Below are 22,590 nucleotides of genomic sequence, written 5' to 3'. Positions count from 1 at the left end.
TTCTAGTCTTAGATTTCCTTATATTTGTTTTTAAGCTAAATTTATTTTTGCGTGAGTGTTCTGAAAACTAAAACTACCACCCCCATTTACAATGAGAATTGTAAACTTCACAAGGGACAAAGGGAAAGGAACTGATGTAAGCTGACCTTCCAGCATGCTCAGGAATCGGGCTGGGTGCTTTACATGTATTGTTTCCTTAAATTTGGCACTCAAAGCTACCAATAGATAGTGTCAAATAGATACATAGTGCCATAAAATGGGAGAGCCATTTTTTAAACTTTATTTTTACACATCCAGAGACCAGGAGAAGAGTTTTATAATTTAGCCTTTCTTTCTCAGAAATATAACTGAGGCAAAGTCCTAAAATCAATAAAATGGTCCTTTTCTAAAAATAACAAAAAAAAGCCATTTTGAAGGGTCAATAAGGAAATGCTTTCTATCTTAACTTGGTTGTTATTGAGTGCCTAACACAGTCTCTAAGTTTTCAGTGTTGTCTTTGTGGATTGATCTCCCCAAGTGAGAGAAGGTAGGGAGCTGACCATAAGGGAGTGTGGAAATGGAAATCATAGTCAAACTGTCCATTTATTATGCCACACAACTAATCCCCTAAGGCCCTGAGAGGAAAAACAAACACGAGTTTCCACTCAGTGTTTCCCAAGATTTCACTGAAAACACAGGAGTTGAGAACCAGCAAAGAGATTCTTTGAATATGATTAATTCAATTTGACACACATGCAATGAGCCACTTGATTGAGCCACCTCAAGCTGGAGGGCTGGTCTAATTGGCCCTTCCCAGATATTTTCAGAGAGTATCTGTTCTCAAGAAAGAGCAGCTACAAAGAGACTTCCAGAAAAACGGAATGCCAGAGAAACCATTTACCTACTGCCATCTGTGTTCCAACAGATGTTCTTGCCCAAGACTTATCCTTAGCAGCCCTCCTCCTCAGGAGCACAATTAGGAGACTGGAAAGCAAAGGAGACAACCACCAGTGTGATTTAGCCCCATTTTACACATGAGACAGGAGAACCAGACATGGGGAACATTACTGGTTCACTTGCTTTGTTTCTACCTATTACTGAACCGATTAGCACTGGGAAGAGGATGAATTGTCATTATTTAACTTGACTCATAAGCCTCTGATATTTTTATTAGGTTTTCTTTAAAGCAAGCATACACCTATTTTCCAATGGTCTGTGGCATACTAATGTTATTGAGCATCTCTTCAGGCAAAAAGAGAATCCTCTGTTTACTGAAGGCATAGAAAAATTCTCATTGTTAGACATGCCCTTCAAAGATGTTGGCTAACTCAAGTAGCCTTGTTACTGAATTGAAGAAACTGTCCAACCCTGGTGTTTCTTATCCATCCAGCCATTCTCCCATTTACTCTATTTATGGCATGAAACCTGGAAAAGATAGAATAGCCTGATGAAGGAAATAAAAATATCACCCACAATCCCATGATTTAGACCATCAACATTTTGATGTATATTTTTCCATGCACCAGCACTCAAATATTTATCAAACCAGGATCATTCTTACACTATTTTATAACCTGGCTTTTGGCCGGACTTATGTAAACATCTTCCTTGGTGATAAATATGTATCTTCATCATCAGTTTTTATGGCTTCTTAGTATTCCAGCCTACCATATTTTGCCATAAGTAGCTTAAGTGTTCCTCTGTTAGGGTCTATTATCTTCTAATATTATAGATAAGGCTGCATGAACATACTTGTTTATGTATCTTTGGGTTCTCAAAAGCGGAGGTGGCTCCATCACAACATAGTGCCCCAGCATAGTCCATGGCATCAGAGTCCCAGTCTAGGTTTCCAAGGTGCCCAGAGAACCTCTTCCTGGGTGTTGCGTGTCTCAGTAGCTGATGTGCTTTGATGGAATAATGAATCTGAAACTTTGCCAGCTTCTTCTCACCACACGTGGCCCTATCCCAACTTTGCAAATCCGCCCTTCGGCGACCACTAGGACCATGGAGTCCTACTCCCTGGGGATTCTTTGTATCATGGAGACAAAGGCCTCAATTCTTGGAGCAAAAGATTCTTCTTTGACATAATACTTAAATGCAGCTGCTTCCAGTACTCACTGTATAGTTTAACTGCTGCAGTGTTACCCATGGGGATCCAGCCAACTGAGCTTCCATTATGTTCATGTCCTTAGACTTGAGTATCTTTCCTGCTATGTATAGAAATGCACAAATCTGACTTACCAGTAACAAGATCCCTAGAATTTACCTTAAAAGAAACCCATATGCACCAAAACCCATAAAGTACCTAGGAATAAATCTAACCCAAGAGGTGAAAAATCTATACACTGAAAACTATACAAAGCTTATGAAAGAAATTGAAGAAGACACACACACACACACACACACACACACAAAATGGAAAAAGATTCCATGCTCCTGGATAGGAAGAACAAATATTGTTAAAATGTCGATTCTACCCAAAGCAATCTACATATTCAATGCAATCCCTATCAAAATAACACCAGCATTCTTCACAGAGCTAGAACAAACAATCCTAAAATTTGTATGGAACCAGAAAAGACCCCGAATAGCCAAAGCAACCTTGAAAAAGAAAACCAAAGCAGGAGGCATCACAATCCCAGACTTCAAGCTATTCTACAAAGCTGTAATCATCAAGACAGGATGGTACTGGCACAAGAACAGACATTCAGATCAATGGAACAGAATAGAGAACCCAGAAATGGACCCAAAACCTATGGCCAATTAATCTTTGACAAAGCGGGAAAAAATATCCACAGAGTAAACACAGTCTCTGCAGCAAGTGGTGCTGGGAAAACTGGACAGCGACATGCAGAAGAATGAACCTGGACCACTTTCTTACACCATACACAAAAATAAACTCAAAATGGCTGAAAGACCTCAATGTAAGACAGGAACCCATCAAAATCCTCGAGGAGAAAGCAGGCAAAAACCTCTGTGATCTTGGCCGCAGCAACTTCTTGGTCAACACTTCTCCTGAGGCAAGGGAAACAAAAGCAAACATGAACTACTGGGACCTCATCAAAATAAAAAGCTTCTCCACAGCGAAGGAAACAATCAGCAAAACTAAAAGGCAACCGACAGGATGGGAGAAGATATTTGCAAATGACATATCAGATAAAGGATTAGTATCCAAAATCTATAAAGAACTTACCAAACTCAACATCCAAAAAAGAATCCAGTGAAGAAATGGGCAAAAGACATGAACAGACACTTCTCCAAGGAAGACATCCAGATGGCCAACCCACACATGAAAAAATGCTCAACATCACTCATCATCAGGGAAACAGAAATCAAAACCACAATGAGATACGACCTCACACCTATCAGAATGGCTAAAATTAACAACTCTGGCAACAACAGATGTTGGCGAGGATGCGGATAAAGAGGATCTCTTTTGCATTGTTGGTGGGAATGCAAGCTGGTACAGCCACTCTGGAAAACAGTATGGTCGGGGCGCCTGGGTGGCGCAGTTGGTTAAGCGTCTGACTTCAGCCAGGTCACGATCTCACGGTCCGTGAGTTCGAGCCCCGCGTCAGGCTCTGGGCTGATGGCTCAGAGCCTGGAGCCTGTTTCCGATTCTGTGTCTCCCTCTCTCTCTGCCCCTCCCCCGTTCATGCTCTGTCTCTCTCTGTCCCAAAAATAAATAAACGTTGAAAAAAAAAATAAAATAAAGAAAGAAAACAGTATGGAGGTTCCTCAAAAAACTAAAAGTAGAACTACCCTATGACCCAGAAATTGCACTACTAGGCATTTATCCAAGGGATACAGGTGTGCTGTTTTGAAGGGACACATGCACCCCCATGTTTATAGCAGCACTATCAACAATAGCAAAAGTATGGAAAGAGCCCAAACGTCCATTGATGGATGAATGGATAAAGAAGATGTGGTATATATACATATATATACAATGGAGTATTACTCGGCAATCAAAAAGAATGGAATCTTGCCATTTGCAACTATGGGGATGGAACTGGAGGGTATTATGCTAAGTGAAATTAGTCAGAGAAAGACAAAAATCATATGACTTCACTCATATGAGGACTTTAAGAGACAAAACAGATGAACATAAGGGAAGGGAAACAAAAATAATATAAAAACAGGGAGGCCGACAAAACATAAGAGACTCACAAATACAGAGAACAAACTGAGGGTTACTGGAGGGGTTGTGGGAGGGGGGATGGACTAAATGGGTAAGGGGCACTAAGGAATCTACTCCTGAAATCATTGTTGCACTATATGCTAACTAATTTGGATGTAAATTTAAAAAAAAAAACAAATAATAAAAAAAAAGAAGAAACCCATAGCCTTGCACCTCAAAGTGTGGCCCTCAGACCTGTATCAGCATCACCTGAGAAATTATTTGAAATGCAGATCTCAGTCCCCATCCCAGACTTACTAAATCAAAACACTGTACGTTCAAGAAGCATGACACTTAGTTTAAGGAGGACTCCTGGCTTGTCATTCCATGCCCCGAGGACCCAACTGAACCTAATCCTAGAAGTCTAGGATTAAAGCTGATATCCAGGTCAAGTGCCTCCTAAATTTTAAAGTGCACACAGATTCCCTGGGGCTCTTGAGGAAATGCTGACTCTAATTCAGTAGGTCCGGTTTGGAGCCCGGGCTTCTGCATTTGAAACTAGCTCTCAGGTGATGCCAATGCTATTGGTCGTTGGACCACATTTTGAGTAGCAAGAGGAGAGTCGTTCTTAAAATCTGTCAGACTATATTACCAGAGGCACTTGTTAAAAAATACAGATTCCCTGGCCCCGGCTAGACCTGCTAAGTCTGGTTAATGGATTCTTCAGGTGACTTTGGCAATTAGATAAATTTAGGAAATGCTGAGGTAGAGATCAGAGCTACATGTGACTCCTAGGAGATGAGAGGATGAGACATTGAGATGCAGCTGAAAGAGACTTGGAAAGACACCCATGGACCTGCCTTGGTCTCTCACCTCCAAATGGGATGGGGTGTCTGAGCTCCCACTAGTGGTCGTATCAGGTCAGGGTTTGCCCCGGCACTTGATGTAGAGCAGAGCCTCTTGGTTTCTTTCTCTAGTGCCTCTGGAGTGTTTATAGCATTTTCATGAACTGTAAATCAACCCCAGACTCTGTGAGCACAGACTTTCAGCAACATTCCAGCTCAGAGTTCCCAAAAATGCCATTCATGAAGTGTTGGAGCCAGACTCACAGATTCTGCTATTGGCTCTGCAAAGGAATCGGCTCCTTGAGCAAACAAAACACACAACCCAACATTGCATGGGAATCCAGAGGTTCCCTGGAGAGAGGCGAGAATGTAGGGGGTGATTACCGCTGCGGACCCTGAGTTTCTGTCTGCTCTTTGGAACTCTTCATTTGATTCCTGTTGCTCTCAGCACACTGACCTCTGGGAGGTGCCGATTCTCCTTCCTCACCAGCTCTAGCACACACCAAATAAAAGCCACGAATTCACTTCTTCATTCATTCAACAAATAAGTGGGGAGCTTATAATTGCCAAGTACCTGGCTAGATGCTGTGATTCAAAGGATCGGGTCAAGTAACATAAACTGCTTGTAACCGTGTCAGATAGAAAGCAAGCTTTATGTTAGCTATTCCTATTCTCACACTCATCCCCTATGGAGTACAGCAAGGCTTTCCCTCTTCAAAAAAAATTGTGTCTCCAAAGGCAGGGAAAGGTGAGAAATTTTGCTCTAGTTGCTTAATACTCAACTGACAGGTCCCGCTTCCTGCTGCAAGTGCTGACTTGTCTTTCTTCTGTCAACAGACTCCAGAAAGTTTTCATTGAAACAAAGGTATAAAATACACAGATATAGTGTTTTTAAAAACATTTTTTAATGAAGAAATAATTCCATTCCAAAATATAGACACACAATTAAATAGTTTAATCACTTCAAAATATAACATGTCCCCAGGAGGTTCCAACACACACACGCACACACACAAAACAATACTTAACAGCAATACAAAAAAACCCATACAGTAGTAGTTTTGTTACAATACCAATGAATAGTGTGAAAGCTTTAGTGTCTCTGAATTGGTTATTTCAAATGGTGTCAAATTACAGTAGTCATAATTAAAAATGTCTTGCAGTTAATTAGCCTCCAGATGTAACGTTTCTGATTTTTTCCCCCTCTTTTTGGTTCAAAAGTAAAAATGCCCTTTCTTCTGAGGACACAGTGGAGTTCTTGTTTGTGGCTCCTTGGGCGGAATCAAACCAAGGTGATTGCAGCAACCAAAGGTTGCCGTATTTACAAGGTCTATCTACAGTTAACAGCCCAGAACTAATAAGGGTGGACAAGGATGACCAAAATAAAAGCAGACATCAGTGCTAAATTATGATGCAACAGTTTGGCTCATGCATATAAGAAAATACATAGTATATCACAACAAAGGCCACACTCTTATGCAATTCAGTTCACATTACTACTTACAAATGAACCTTCCCTGCCTTATAGAGATCATTCGAGAATCCATTTTTCCCAATCTCCAGCACATCTCCCTCTGACCAACCGAACTTACCCCGACTTGCGTCCTGACCAACCACAACTGATTCCTGAATCTCATACAGTAGATTCTGCCCTCCATCCTCCCTCCCTCCATTCACATGGTGCAGTGGAGGAGGGTGGTTGGCTGTGTTAGACCAGTGCTCATTAACAGGCCATCATCCCGGATGATGATGGATGTGCAATTTGTTGTGGAACAAGAAAGAAACAACCCCTGCGAGATATAATTGTAGCTAATGGACAGGACAGGCGAAACCTGCTGGGTTTGCACTTAGAACAGGTCCCAAAGGTAAATTTGGAGAGCCAGGGAAAGAAACCCGCCAAGAAACACAAAAACCCAAAACAATACACGCCATTTTGTCTCGGTTACAGGACAGGGGTGCTTGAGTCTGGTCTCAGTGCTGACGTGGCGCTAAGAGAAAGAAAAGGTGGCTGGTTAGTCAGGAACTGGTCATTGGTGGCAGTTTGCAGAGTCCTTGCAATGGCTTTGTACGACGCTATCGACAACCGTGTGATGGAGTTGGCAATGAAAGCTATGACAAGGGGGAAGGCTATCAGCCCAATAGTTCATACCTTAGACAAATATTTTGATGGAGAAACACAAAGTGACAACAGAGGTCAGCTCGGTCCAGTCGGTGGCTGAGCGCCACTTGCAGGATCAGAGTTCCGAGTTCAAGAACTACCTGGCTATGATTGAGAGCTGACAGCAATGTAGGTAGCTGGGATGTAGTGGTTTTAAGTACCGAGTATGAGGCACGAGGGGCCACCTGCTCCATCTAGAGAGGTACGGTTTCACAGACGATGGGCAGTGGAAAGGAGATGAACGTTACGATAAACCAACGAAACCCAGAACAAAACCCATCTGTGCAAAGAAATCTGACAACCGTGCAGTTGCGCCACTTTGGTGTCAGCCTGTTTTCAGGGACATTTGTCAGGCTGGTTCTCTGGGGAAAGTATGATGAAGTACATCAACGGACAGAACGGGCTTCTTAGTAATGCCGGCAGAGAGCTTTACGGTCCCCAAGGCAAGTGATTTTGTTCCAAAGGGCAGCCAAGGAGATGGTTTGTGACCAAACGCAGGGACGGGAACAGCTGAGAGCCCTCTGGAGGGGGACCTGGAAGGTGTCCTGATGTCTCTTCTCAGCTGGGCACAGACCAACTATCGACTACCTGGGGTGGGGGAGAAGGTTTTTGCCAGCCCCGGAAGCAAAATGGAATTGCTGAAGCTTTGAGGTTGACTCAGAGCCTTTCTCGCTTATTCTGAATAAGGCCTTGTTAGAGATTTTGTTATGCAACTTTACCCTAAAGCAGTGGTTCTCAAACGTTAGCGTGCATCAGGGATCACCTGGACGGCTTATTAGAACACATCTGGTTGGGCCCAATATGCAGAGTTTGTGATTCAGCAGGCCTGGGTTGGGGCTTAAGAATTTGCATTTCTAAATAAATTCCCAAGTGATGCTGATGCTGCTGGTCCAGGGAACACACTTTGAGAGCCACTGCTCTAAACGGATGTTCTCTTCCTTCTTTTAAAGGAGACAGGAATGCCAGAGAAGTTGCCAACTTAAGTATAACATATTCAGTATGTAGCAGGATTTTTGTCTCATCAAATCTTGAAACAAGTGGATTATTTTTTCATTTCCCCAGAACCCCTAAGGGAGGTCGTTAAGCGCTCCCCAACGAGGGCCCTCATAAAGGACCGTCAACAGAGGCTTTCATTCTTCCTTCTTCGACAGTTCTTTTGCACACTGGCTTTTCACTGAGTGCAAAATCCCAACTCAGCTTAGAAGAGCCTGTTTCCTCGCACATGACCACAGAAGGCTGCATGCAGAACACCAGGTAAGCCAGCTAAGGCAATAAACATTCAGAAATAAAAGGAGAGTGAGCATTTGGAAGCGCACTTTAAGCCTGTACATTTAAAGCTGAAGGGCTCCAAACGGCCTGATAGGGGAACCTGTGGATGAGCGGTGCGTTAGACATGCTCCCTAAAGCTAAAACAAGAGGAACGAGCCCGTGGAAGAGCAGAGAGAACTTTAGTCCGTTTGGGGATATTATGGCACCTGTGGTTTATAAACAGCTTTAGTAACGAGTATTTCAAAACATAGTTCACAGTTTTTAAGAAGATCTGTGCTGATTTTAAAAACTAGATTCTATATAATTTGAATGTCGCCTTTTTTTTTTTGAGTATGATAACTATTTGGAAAAAAAAATATTTACACTAAATTCTATGGCTGATTTGTTAGAGTATCTTGAAAGAAAACAACCCCAAGCTGGAAAGAAGCCCCGAAGACTGGATTATCCTGGTGTGATTGGTTCAAGTCACTGCTCACAGAGACTTAGAGACAAATGCGGATCGTGCGGGCCAAGGACCCTTCTTGGCTTCCGGGCTCTGAGTCTGGACACTCAGGTACCAAATCCTTCGGGGTTAGTGAATGATTGCAAGTGGTTGTTTTTTTCCCAACCGTGGTGGAAAAAAAAATGTACAGTGTATAATAAACTGTTTCGCTAAAATCTCAAAGAATTCAGAAATCAAACTTCCAGCTGTACACAGTATTAATATTGTCATTGTAAACGGAACAGGTTCAATATCATGTGCAAAGGTTGAAAATGCTTGTTAACACTGCCATCGTGAGTAACAGCAGCGTGGGTTTTCAGCCTGTGGGATACATCTGTGCGCGTGTGTGGCTGTAGTTCTGTTTTTTTGTTGTCCTTGCGGTGGTTGGTTTGTTTTGTTTGTTGTTAACCAGGGGTGAGCCATGTTACAGAAGATGTGGTTGAAAAGTTAGCTTCGAACAGACGTCAGAAGTCTTTTTTTTTTTTTTCCCTTCTCAAAACACACACCTAAGAACTAGGAATCTTAGAACGAAAAGTTCGCTGCGCTCCGGTTGGCAGAACGCGTCTCTAGGGGTGGGGGGGGGTCTGTCAGGAGCTGCTGTGCGGGCGGCTCCTCTCTCTCCAATGAGGCTGCTGCCAGGCCGCGTCTTCTCCTCTGTGTGGGTGGGTGCGGGGCTCTCCTTCACCACCAGCTTTCCTGTTACCTTCATCATCTGTCTGACTATAGCTTGCCTGGGAATAAGGAACGTGTGATTTTTTTCTTTTTTTAAGATGAAAACTGTCCTCTAAATCAGGGTTATGAAGCTTAGGATTCCCCCCACCCGCCTCCCCCAACACACACGTATTCACACACTCTCTCTCTGTCCTCCCTTCCTCTGACAATCCGAAACCAACGTCCGGGGACACTATGGGCTACTGCTATTGCTGCAGCGAGGACAGGAATCCTCTGTGTTGAGTCTCTTGCTTCACGGGCGCTGGAGGCATCTGGAGGGTTGAAGCCACACAAACAGGAATATTTGTGTTGTCCTCAGCCGACCAGCAGATGTGACCCCTAACCTACCATCAGAATGACATCATAATTAGAAAAAAATACCCACTTTCGATTGCCCAAGCCCCCGGTTTCTGAAGTTAGGATGTGGCTGGCCAAGGAGAGGGGGGTATCATGTGGCCAGAGGGAGGCAAAAGGGCCCAATCCAAGATCTGAGTCTGCCCAAATGGTGTTTTGGTGGATTCTTAAATTTAGTGTTAGACATTACATACACTGTTTCTTCCAAAGAGGCTCGTTGGAAAGCAAGGTTCGCTCTATTCACCCCTGTTAGTATTGATGAGTGCATTCTTACCCTCAAACAGGACTGAAGCTCTTTTTGAGCAGAGGATGGGTCGTTTATTTCTTTGGCGTCCCACCCTCTGCCCCGTACCCATGTAGGGCTGTGCCTTGGTGGACCCCTAATGAACTTTCAGCAACGAAGCCGGCTTCAGGACTCTTGGGTAAGAAAGGCACGGCTTTGGGATAATTTCTGGTCTTGCAGCACAATCAGAAAGCCCAGACAAATCGATTTCAATAGCATAAACGGTTGCAAGATTTCAGCTGTATTTCTTGGCTGCCTCAAGAAAAATTATACTAGGATAGAACTAGCCACAAAGATGAAAAGTCACTGGCTTCTGGACTGATCCAGAAGATTTTAAGTAAATTTGGCCTAAGGAGCTGATTTAGCGACAGGCTAGTTCATGTTTAGAGTCCTGTGGAATGCCCGCTGGGGAGGTAGGAAATGGCAGAGGCCACGACTGTTTCAATTTTTCACCGCCAGATTGACAACAAAAGATGAAAAAAAAATGGCCTGAGAACTTTTAGCGAACTGAGATCTTTGGCTTTTAGGTAGAAGACCCAAATGCCACTTCTTATCTGAGTTTATGTCAAGACATTTCATTAGTTTTTAAGAAAAATATTTTTCTAAGAACTAGTTACTGATGTTTAAATAATGTGCAGAATAAAAACGATCCAATCGCTGGCACTAAGAGAAAGAAAATGCTGTTAAAGGAGAGGCTTGCTCCTTTGGGACTAGATTTGTTATAACCGGAATAGATATTTTCAGAAACAGCTCCTGGGAATTTTTTCACCGTGGTCATAATGAATCAGGAGAGCATGTGCTGTGGCGTTCTCAAATCCAAGGGAGGTAGACTAGAATGCAGACAGTCAGATCCTTCTTTTCACACTGAAAAGGCCTCAAAGCTCCTAAAGTATATTCCTTAACAGCAGTTATGTCACGATTTCTACTTGCTTAATCCTAACCTGAGGACTGAGACGGGTCAGTCAGTAATGCGTGAGTTAGGATGTATTCTTTTCAAGTTGATTTGTCATTTAAGAGCTATATATTCCTTTTTAAATTTAGCAGCCAGAGTGGACTTTACTACCATCTGTCGGATAGACTTATGAAATCAATGGGTGGGAAAGACTACATCACTCAGGTAGATACAAGTCCCGTGGCCCTGCCAGCCAGAGAATGTGAGAGGTGCATTTACTCTGAACCGTATGGGGTACAGCTAAAGGGCCACTGGCTGGAGCCAGAGAAAGGAGCTCGACTTATGAGACAGTGTGGCCAAAGGTGTATAAAATTATTTGCACATAGCTGAGTCCTAGCTTTGTTTATAAAAATACAGAGAGCAAGCTGGTTCTGAGTCCCGGAGATTCCCATACACTTACAAAATAACTACAGCAGCTCCCCAGGATGAAACTGCTTGTAACGCACTAAGCATGGTTCCAGGCACGTATGTGTGTGCTCATAATAAATTATGGTGTGTCTGGCATGATGTTAAACTCTTTAAAAACTACACCCCGGTGAAGACAACTCCACTGTGAGGTGAGTATCATGATATATGTTGTGCAGAGGGAACAGAGGTTCACAGAGGTTTAATAATCTGTCAAGGTTATGCTGCTGTGATTTGGTGGAATCCGTATTTGAAATCAGGTCTATTAGGGTCCAGAGTCTAAGCTTCAGATGGCTACACTCACGTGGTCCTGCCAATCCAGTGCTATTCTCTCTACATTAAACACATTACTGAGGATTTCCCATGTATGTAGGTAGGTCCTCGGGGGTGGGGAACCACATGCCATGTAAATGATATTTTAAATTAAGCTGTATCTTGCTGAATTCCACCGTGAATCTGAATCAACTATTCCAAAAATATAAGGCTGCAGAATTTCTCCTCTCTGTTTTGCTTCCTTTTTTTAAAAAAATAATACATGGTTTTGCCTTTACTTGTTAAAGCACACACATTTGATCTTTGGGTCTTGAATACAGCATGATAAGAAGCTGACCCATCTCTGGACGTGATGAGCAAGCCTGGACTTTTCCTTCTCAAGGGACAGAGAGGCTGCAAACTCAGATGCTGTTAGTGGATTGGTGATGAGGCTTCACAGCCACAGAAGATTTCGGGGGCATCTCTGGTGTTACAGAAGTCTCTGTGCCAATTTTCCTAATTAATAGAGTAAAAAGTCAATTCCCAAGATTGTCTGCCAAATCTCCACTGGATTATAATGTAATGCTCCACAGGCCGGGATGATTCTTTGACATCAGCAGGGAAGGAGGATATTTTATCACACAGAACACAGAAACACCTAAGAGAGAGTGATTGTGCATTTAGGTTACAAGTCATTGGAGTTCAGTATACAGTGGCCACGTTTCTTCCTAAATAAGACGGTACTTACTTGAGAGGAGAGTGATAAAAGGATATTGTATTCAACCTTGCAAGCTGACCTGCGGGTGACAAAGGACACAAACAAGAAAGGTGATATGTCAAGTCTGTGACGCGGTCAAGCTGGTGAATTATTTGGTTGGAAGCCATGCAGAAAGACAGAGAGAGTCCAACGAACGAAAACAGCATTCCGACCCATCAAGCAAGCATGTGCTCACAGAGTAGTCAAGGAAAACCACTTCAACGTTCTCTAGGGCATGCGTCTTGAGTGGGAACCCACGGGCCTACTATGTCCTCCTACACCTTTTCTTTGCCTTTCCCTGGAAGCCACTGGGCATGGAAAGGAAAGGAGAGAAAGAGCTTAAGATTAACCGGCGAAAACTCCAGTTGGATCTTAAGCCATTAATAGAATTTCCCTTCATTTTACTCCTACAAGGTTAAGTTCCTAATTCATTCATGTAAATAAAAATCTAATATTTTATATGAAACGACTGTCTCCCTTTTAAAAAAATCTAGAATTTCAGTTACCGTTGTCACCCCAATCCAGAAACTGATATGGGCTCAAAGAGGGAGGCCTAACAGGCACCTTGAACAGCATGAACCAGAACATTGATTATTTAACCACATCCCTCTCTCCCTCTATGCAGCAGAGCCAAATGAAATACATGTAGGAATGCCATCCTTCAGAGTTCCCAGAGACACCCTGGCAGCTTCTTCATCCAGGCTAATTTCCCTCCATGGACGGGTCATAGAAGTGGCAAAGTGAGAGCATTCTCCCTGGGTCTCCCCTTCAGGCAAATTTGACCGTTTCCGTTTCTGTAGCATTGACTCATGGCTTTACATACAATCATTGATTTTTTTTTTCTTTTTTTTTTTTATGACTAAGCCTACATTTTAGTTGCTTCTAAAACGTTGTTAAACTGAAAAGGCTAATGGAACATTCCAAAGGCGCCAAACTTTATTTGATACTATTGGGGTGGGGTTGGTAGGCTCCAGTTTTTCTCTTGCTCCATTCTTCTTGGGAAAATATTTCATGGGGCGCCTGGGTGGCGCAGTCGGTTAAGCGTCCGACTTCAACCAGGTCACGATCTCGCGGTCCGTGAGTTCGAGCCCCGCGTCAGGCTCTGGGCTGATGGCTCGGAGCCTGGAGCCTGTTTCCGATTCTGTGTCTCCCTCTCTCTCTGCCCCTCCCCCGTTCATGCTCTGTCTCTCTCTGTCCCCCCCCAAAAAAAACAACAAAAAAAAAACGTTGATACTATTGGGGTGGGGTTGGTAGGCTCCAGTTTTTCTCTTGCTACATTCTTCTTGGGAAAATATTTCAAAACAATCCATAAACATACGAGAAGTAGAGGTAATCTGTTCTGTCTGCCTCTCTCTTTTTAAAAAAATTTTAATGTTTATTTTGATTTTTGAGACAGAAAGAGACAGAGCATGAGTAGGGGTAGGGCAGAGAGAGAGAGGGAGACACAGAATCTGAAGCAGGCTCCAGACTCCAAGCTGTCAGCACAGAGCCCAACGTGGGGCTCGAACCCACAGACCGTGAGATCATGACCTGAGCCAAAGCCGGATGTCCAACCGACTGAGCCACCCAGGCGCCCCCTCTCTGCTTCTCTTTCCTTCACTAACAGACTAAGAGGGGGACGCTGCTCATCTAAGAGTATGGAAGAGGTTTGTCTGCTTAATGGACAGAAAGCCTGACATGAAGAACTATCCCAAGGGGACCTGGGAGGAGGCAGTAGGTCTCAACCACGCAAACATCCCTGAACTCCCACAGCCTCAAGAAAACACCTGTGAATTACAGGGAAGAGAAACATTCAAGCAAGACAAACACTGCAGTAGAACTACTCCATGGGGAAAACGCATCCCTTTTAGGATGACTTACTAATCAACACTTATTCCCAATTGCATGTGTTATGTCCAGTAAATTCTCAGGTGGATTAATAGTATACCTCAGTATATATGAAAATCTGTCCATCCACACCCTGCTGAACATGGGGCCTGCAGTTCACCGGTTCCCCATTTCTCCATGAGATTTGATACTCTCCCACATATTTATTTTGACATGAGGCGGGCAGTGGGGGAAGCTGAGGGCAAATGATTCAAGGGAGGAGATATATTTAGGCTTATTCAGTTTCTGGGTGCCCTGTGCCCTGTATCTTTTTTTTTTTTTTAATCCATGATAAAAAACATCTTTCTCAGCGATCTTGGAGGAAGATGGATTGTTTCCATCCATCCCCATGCATTTCCACTAAGGCTACGAGGACTTTTTCACTTTTCGGGTCAGAATTTCTAAGAATTAATGGTGAGCTGTAGCTCTCAGAAGCATTTACAGTTCTTACTGTTTAGAATATGTGGAGTAAGAAATGCACGCAGAATATTCTGGAGAGGGAAGGTGGAAGAAAGGAGTGGGTAGGGATTTTCTGAGTCATGTCAAAGACCCAGCCACCGAGGGGTGAGGGCCGGGGTTTGGGGGCTGGGCCTGGCTCCCCATACCTGGTAGGTTTCATCCTGCAGCTTCTGCTTCAGGTACTCTTCCATTTTGAGCTCGTTCTCCAGCTGCCGGACAGAGTCATTTTCATAGTCCTCATCCTCTGGCTGCACGTAGGGGTCCCCATCTTCTGTGACCCTGGGAATACACCACAAGGGGTGTTTGGGAGCAAATCTTTTTTTTTTTTTTTTTTTTACAGTTTATTTATTTGTTTATTTTGAGAGAGAGAGAGAGAGAGAGAACGAGTCAGGAAGGGCAGAAAGGGAGACAGAGGATCCAAAGTGGGCTCTGGGCCAACATCAGAGCCTGATGAAGGGCTTTAACTCACGAACCATGAGATCATGACCTGAGGTGAAGTCAGACACTTAGCTGAGCCCCCCAGGTGCCCCTGGGAGCAAATCTTAAAAGTACGAGTGGAACTCCAGTGTTAGCTGTAGTTTGGGGCCCGTTTACTTAGACCCCCAGTTCACTTCTTTGCTTCAATTAATTTCAATTCAGTGTCCTCTGTTACCTAACAGAAAAAATTTTTATAAACTTTGGAGATCTGGAGATAGACATGATCAAAGTATTCTCATATGCAGTTTTTCTATGGCACTCTGATGATCACTGGCCATCTGTGTTTTCCTCTGACTTGCAGGAATGGGTTGCCCTTAAAGTGTTTGTCAATCTTAAAAAGGGCAGCCTTATCTTTTGGGAGGATACAGTCTTCTTAATCTGAGGACTTCTTTTCTTTTCTTTTCTTTTCTTTTCTTTTCTGTTCTTTTCTTTTCTTTTCTAATGGAAACCAAGATCACTTTCTATAAGGAAAGTGAGCCCTCTAGTGAAATAACGATTAAGGACATTTGTTCATAATTTAACCCTCTTTGTGTTATGTACATATGTAGGCACATGCACCCATGTGCTTTATTTTTATAGTAGAATAAGTCTTAGAATATCAGCTCCTCGGTGTCTGGAAGGTAATACTTGAACTCATAGCTCTGGATCTTAAAAATTTATACTAGTTCTGAATCTAAGAAATCTACTTAAATTATTCAGTTCTACCATGAAATAAATAGCTAGCAATGATCTCATTCACTAATGTGTGATTCTATTTCCATGTATCCACCCAGTTTATAAAAACCCTTCCTGAGACTGAACATAAATTCACGACCTAAATCATAGGACTAAAATATTCTCAGGGTAAAACACAGTACATGTTTAGGTAGTGCAGATATTAAAACATCCCCTAAAGTGAAAAGAGTGGTCAAGTAAAAGTTTCTGGGTTGGAACTTAAATACCATTGTTTACATTTATTAATGTCTGTATGACATGTTCTCATTATATTTAGAGGTTTGGGGCCAGGCTAAATAGGTCTGTGAGGCCTCTATGAACTGTCCCTCCCCAATTCCCGCAGCCGTGTTGGTGGCTGGTTCTGGCACCAGCCTACCAGGGACAGTGGACTGGGGTAGACTTAGCTACAGGCTTGGATCTTGGGATCAGGACGAGAAGACTTTAGGTGACCACATGTAAATGCTCCATTATAAAAAGTCAAACAGATACGTTATTTACCAGACTAACCTGATGACCATTAATTCACCATTCTGAATAACAAATCAAATAATTCTAAATTACAGAGGAAAGGACAACAAGCTAAAATTAAAAGCAGCAGCCTATCACTATTTGAAATCATGTTATAACTGTTTTGTTATGATCTTAAGGCCTGCCTTTTCACAACCAGCTTTCAAACCACATTTATAATTCCCCACTATTACTGGTCTACTCGCTACTTGGATTGAGATCCAAAATGCCAGAAAGGCTTCTGGTTAGTTTCTTCTTTGGGTCCTGAAACTGGCCAGTTTATTTTTGAAGACTAGTCAGCAGAACTTTTCACATTAAACACCATCACCCTTCTGCAGTATGTTTTTAATTAAGGTTTTAACTTTATTTTTTAGAGGGAGAGAGTGCAAGTGGGGGAGAGGAGAGGGGCAGAGGGATAGAGAGGGTCTTAAGCAGGCTGCATGCTCACTGTAGAGCTTGGGGCTTGATCCCATGACTCTGGGATCATGACCTGAGCCAAAATCAAGAGTCAGACGTTCAGTGGACCGAGGCACTCAGCAGCCCTGCTTCCGTAATTTAAATGCTCAGTGATCCCCTTTGCCCTTCTGGTGAGCGCCTGCCCATGTCTCTCACAGCTGCATGAGCCTCTCTTCAAGGTTCCCTTGCTTCCTTGCCTTCCTTACCTCCCAAATGGGCTCTGTACATCTGTCCTAGCTCCCCCTTTGTTTCTCAGCTTTGCTTTCCTGTCTACTTTGAGTTTGAACTGATCCAGGGGCACAGAAAGTCTAGAGAGGACGTCACTGATTCTGCTGGTTTCTGTCAAGCTACAGAAGCTTAATTGGAAGAAAATCTTTGTAAAATGTCTTTCAAAGGTCAGATTTATACACACTCAACAAGTCAACCAGATTGGATTTCTTTATAATGAGATTTTATATATTTACTTATTTCAATTCCAAGTGCTTTCATGATGTTTACATTCATTTTGAATAGAGGCTTCTCCAGCATCACCTGGTCCTCTAAGGGCAAATAGAGTAAATTTAGAAGATAGAATGATTTAGTAGTCTGTGAGTCCTGGAAGGCTGGGAGGGAGTTTTAAATACTATTTTGCATACAACGAGCACTGTGCCTTGGGTGAGGGAGGCTCTCAATGAGCACTGCTCGCTTTTAGTTATCGCTATTCTCACTATATAGTGAGAGGGCAAAGTTCCAATACCAAATTTAATGTAGCACCCTTCTACCTCTTCTGCGTCGTACCTTTCCAAAATAAAGGACTAAGCAGCCATGTTTTTATTTTCTTATGTTCCCTACTGAGTATTCTGTTACTGAGGAATGTTCTGGAGCAGAAGATACTCACACGTCACTACGCATGGTGCTGGGGGTAGCGCCACCGTGGAGGTACCCAGGTTTTCGGGCGTGGATTTGTGCTAGAAAAGCCTTTTCAGTGGTTGGCGATGGAACCAGATCTTCAAACTGAGTCCGTGCAAATTCAGAATCCACATTACTCTCAGTTTCACTCCCCACCTCTATTAGGGACGATGGAAGAAATGAAGAATGGCTTAGGTTATTTTATGATTGGCCAATAAAGGGCTAGATTTAACATAAGTCAACCTTACGTTTATACAACCTGCGCTGTATAAAACATCAACCAGTTATTGTACATAAGTCAGTGGAGTTTATTATTTTTTTTTTCAAAATGACATTTGATACATGAATTTCTAGAAAATTATTTGGTATATGGTATTGTCTTTTTTTTAATCTCAATATTATGAGGAATTTTTGTGTTTTAACTGGCTTAGTTTCTTAATACTTCTCTTTTACCCTTTCTACAAAAGTCTTCATTAAAACTGTTCTTAATTTTGCTTAATATTATTTTAATTTAGGAAATACAAACCTTAAAATACTACATTCACTTAATATTTCAATGTATTATAAATATAAACTAATAGTATATGAAGTGTCCACATAAGAGTAACATTTTTAGTCATCATTTGCTAGGGCAGTGGGTACGTGCCATTAATCATGGTGTATTAACTGCCATTTTTATCCTAGTTGCTAATCTTAATCCAGACTAGCAGAAACAATTTTCATTACTTCAGTTCTTATTATAGCGGCTTTAAGAAACTTAAATCCGGAATTTTTCTAATATTGAAGTTTTATTTCTTATAATTTTTGTAATCTCAAACTATGGGACCAGAGTCGTGCCAGACAAATATCTTGCCAAGTGGGCTTATGGAACAGATGAGATGTATTAGCAACTGGTAAGATATTTATTTGCATATTCATGCTGTTAAAGTTTTAAAAACTCCATGTAGTATTATTAGCATAAAGAGTCTCACTCAACGTTATGCTCTTTATTTTCTGGGGAGATCTCTCTTTAGACATATCGCAAAGGTAAATTTCAATTTAGCCTCATTCAAATAGCCACGCGTTTCAAATTAACAGAGTTTAAATTAGTAAATAAAACATTTGACCTTCTAAAATAACTTTAGCTTCATGTCACATTGGATCATATATTACAAGTTACAAATAATAGGTATTACAAATACTAGAATTACAAGTCAATTTTAGTATTTTTCTTTATTCCTATCGGCATGTTTCAAACTCTCTGCATTAAGCATGTAATTAATCGTCTTGTTAGCAAAATAGCAACAGTGCTGAAATATCTGAATATACCAAAAATATCATATAGATCTTAAAAAAATCCTTTTTGTATTTGACAATGAGGAGATCTCTAACACAGGCCCCTGGCACTTATGGGTCCCTCTGCAAAGAGCAGATACAGGAGAGGGGACCGGGGACTCACCGGAATTCAGCTCTTTCACAAGAGAGGACATGGTGTTAGTGATGGAATCTGCTGCTACCAGTAAGTCATTTCTTAAGTTTCTTCTTGAACCTTGAGTGAAGAAGAAATGATCGTTAAAAAAAAAATCACACAGCTTTTCCTTTCTTCCCCCCACTTTTTGTGCGGTTTATCATCTACATCGATATCCCGAAGCAAGAAAAACTTCCAAGACCTCTCCTTTTCAAAGGTGTTTTGGCTTATTTTCTGAAAAAATACATTGTCCTTAGGGTAATGGCTTCGATGTTAAGAAGACATGGCCACGGATGAGGGAGGGGCTCATTTAATTGATTGTACAAATTGGGAGAGTTTTGCAAGTGAAAGGGGGTGGTATGATAATAAGACTGTGATGTGGCACAACCTGGGATGGTCCCAGGTAAACCAGTATCTATTGTCGCCTTTCTTAGGAAAACTCACACAGATGCAAAGTCTGGTTTTGCCCGGAGACTTGCACCTTGCCAGCTGCCGCTACCGTTTCAGCCATGACCTGGTGGCTCAGCACATGGGATTGCCATCTCCATCACCACAGTCTCTATCTCTCATTAGGGCTCCCAGAGTTCTCCCTATCATGATAGGTATCTCTGGGGAATGGGAACCCCTGAAGGCCCCAGAGCATACAAGACGGGGGGAGATTCTTCTCCTGCGCTAAGACCTGGGCAGAAGGTGTATGTCTAATACCCTGAATTGCAACTTAGACTAGGTTTCTCCATGGTAGACAAAGATTACGATGATGTTTCAGGCACACGAAGGGTTAAATGGGTATTTGTCGGCTGGCTTGGGTGTGAGGTAGAGATGGAACATAATATCTTTGGAAAAAAAGGCTCAAGATTCCAAACAGCTGACCTGCAGATGAACTTAGGCAGCAAGAGCTCTTTATGAGCTAGGAGCTGCCTATAGGCCACATTTCATCCTGTACTTTCTCAGAAAGTCAAACTCAGTAAAATAATAAATACATGTAAATTAAAAAACCAAGGGGATCAGAGAAAACAATTATAATATAAAGCTCTTAGGTGGCTCAGTCAGTTAAGTGGCGGACTTCAGCTCAGGTCATGATCTCATAGTTTGTGAGTTCAAGCCCCATGTCGGGCTCTGTGCTGAAAGCTTGGAGCCTAGAGCCTGCTTCGGATTCTGTGTCTCCCTCTCTTTCTCTCTCTGCCTCTCCCCTGCTAGAACTCTCTCTCTGTCTCTCTCTCAAAAATAAACAAACATTAAAAAAATATAGAAAGCTCATAGATTTAAGATAGTGTAAATTTCCTTAAGATCAGATTTAGAGAAAGGACATTTTTTCTTCTAAAGATGAAAAAAAGAAAGTTATTTTGAATAGCTTAAAAATTTTTTGTATAACTTATTTTCTTTTTCAGAAAAAAAGCGCCATATTATGGATCTTTCCTTTTCCCTCATAGCAGAGTACGTCATTCTCTTCCTTTAAAATGTAAGATTTTATCCCCTATACAAAATGGATGAGAATGTCTCTTTCCTCACACTCTTGCTATTTGTGGATATTACTAATGTTAATTTTTTTAAAAATCTGCTAGGCAAGAGGTGATACTTGTAATTCTACAATAGTTTGTGATATTGGACACCTCTTTATATCTTTATTGACAATTTATAGTTCTTCTTTCCATATCCCTCACTTATTTTTGTTTCGGGGATGTCTTTTTCTTACTGATTTCTATATGCTTTATGAGTAGCTGAAATTATGCAACTTGATTGCCACTTAATGCTGGAAACGTTTTCCTCAAGCCTATTTTTTTTGTCTTTTGACTTCATTTATGTTGCTTTTTGCCTTAAAACTAGTAGTCAACTATCTCTCTTTTCCTTAGATCTATATGTGAGGATCTGGAAGGACGTTCATGATATATTGCTAATTTAAAGAAAATGCAACTTGCCGACCAAAATGCAATGGATGGTCTTGTTTGTGTGAAAAAGAAGGGTAGATGTTTATAAAAACACACTGAAACATACGTAATTGTATGTACATGAAGAACTGAGAAGGGCCAAACTGTTTAATAGTGTTTACTTCTGGGAATGAGATTCGCAGAGTGAGGGTCTGCAGAAGCATTTTTTTCCCCTGAACTTTCTGTAAATGTAAAAAGTGATGGCAAGAAAAAGCCTTAAAAGTCTTAAAATATTTCCAAATGAATACAATCACTTGTCTTGAAAGACCTTACCCCTACCCCTGGCGTGTGAATGGAAAAGGCAGCAGGTGGGAGAATACTGTTATATTTATCAGTCTTTGTGCTCCTGTTAACTATGGAGGCTGAACCTCCAACCCTTTGGCCCTGTATTACAGAGGCAATGGTCAACTCTTTAGGGCAGCTGTAAAATGATTAAATTATCTGCTTGCTCATTGCAGGGCTGCATCCCACCTCAGCTGGGACTGTTTAACCTCAATTTGAGTTTGCTTTAACATAAAGGAAATAAGATCTTTCAGAACTTTAAAATGGGTTACATTTATAAAGTTTCCTGGGATATTGGTGAAAGGTTGTCCCTTCCCTTAACGAGCAAAGACTCATAAAAAATGGAGCAGGGAGATAGAAGCTGAAAGAAGGTAAGATGGTGAAGTGAGTAACAGGCTAGCCTAAGGAGTTTCTGAAACAGCTGTGGGGCCAGGGGCCAAGGAATACCCTGGCATTTCCACACCGTGGCTCCGAAGATTCTAAACGCTCAACAGACTGTGGTGACTTATGTGCGACGTGAAAAAGCAGAACACAACAAAACGTGACCCCACTTACTTTGTGCAAACGCCTCCTGAACATCACCCCCTACCCCCGTGAGGGAGTCCTGAGGCGTGTGGGACGGGCTGGAGCAGGCAGACGCGGACCGCACAGGCATGGGGATGGGCCTGCTGATGGTGTGGCTGGGGGAGGAGCGAGGAGAGCCTGCCCCCTGGGTCTGGAGAGACAATGCGAGTCGTTAATTTGTTTTCCCAAAGCCTCCTTCAAAGGTTAAAAACAGTCACGGTGAGGTTCCCAAGCAGGAGGGCATCCTAGGTAGTTGAGATGGTAATCCTTAACCTGAGTTGCAGGTGCAGATAATTTAGGACCTTATTCTGTATAATCTGGAGTTTTGGTTACTTGTTGAAAGTTAAGAATATTAGTACAGCATCGTTCTATAATACACGATATGTGCGCCCATGTAATGAGGCTACTGTTAAGCGGTGAAATTTACAAGGTGTGTCTG

The 22,590-nt window shown here is 42.1% G+C and overlaps 1 protein-coding gene across 10 annotated transcripts in view; it reads right to left on the bottom strand.

Moving 5' to 3' along the window:
• Window positions 1-5,827: 5,827 nt before the first annotated feature.
• The window catches only part of DTNA (dystrobrevin alpha), a 367,519-nt gene continuing 350,756 nt past the window's right edge, over window positions 5,828-22,590 (bottom strand). For 5 of the 10 annotated variants that reach the window (XM_047828276.1, XM_047828275.1, XM_047828279.1 and 2 more), the window contains 5 exons: window positions 22,143-22,302; window positions 19,372-19,461; window positions 17,923-18,091; window positions 15,038-15,170; window positions 5,828-6,932 (listed from right to left, as the gene is read on the bottom strand). In XM_047828276.1, the coding sequence (XP_047684232.1) occupies window positions 6,792-6,932; window positions 15,038-15,170; window positions 17,923-18,091; window positions 19,372-19,461; window positions 22,143-22,302 (693 nt within the window). In that variant the 3' untranslated portion in view covers window positions 5,828-6,791. Of the gene's footprint in view, window positions 12,468-12,557; window positions 12,607-15,037; window positions 15,171-17,922; window positions 18,092-19,371; window positions 19,462-22,142; window positions 22,303-22,590 lie in introns of all 10 variants that reach the window. The other 5 variants (XM_047828280.1, XM_047828284.1, XM_047828281.1 and 2 more) reach the window with 4 other exon arrangements.

The sequence above is a fragment of the Prionailurus viverrinus genome, chromosome D3 (genome assembly GCF_022837055.1).
Source record: "Prionailurus viverrinus isolate Anna chromosome D3, UM_Priviv_1.0, whole genome shotgun sequence".
Classification (NCBI taxonomy): domain Eukaryota; kingdom Metazoa; phylum Chordata; class Mammalia; order Carnivora; family Felidae; genus Prionailurus; species Prionailurus viverrinus.
The sequence above is the reverse complement of the archived record's forward strand: the minus strand, read 5'-3'. Positions and strand labels throughout refer to the sequence as shown.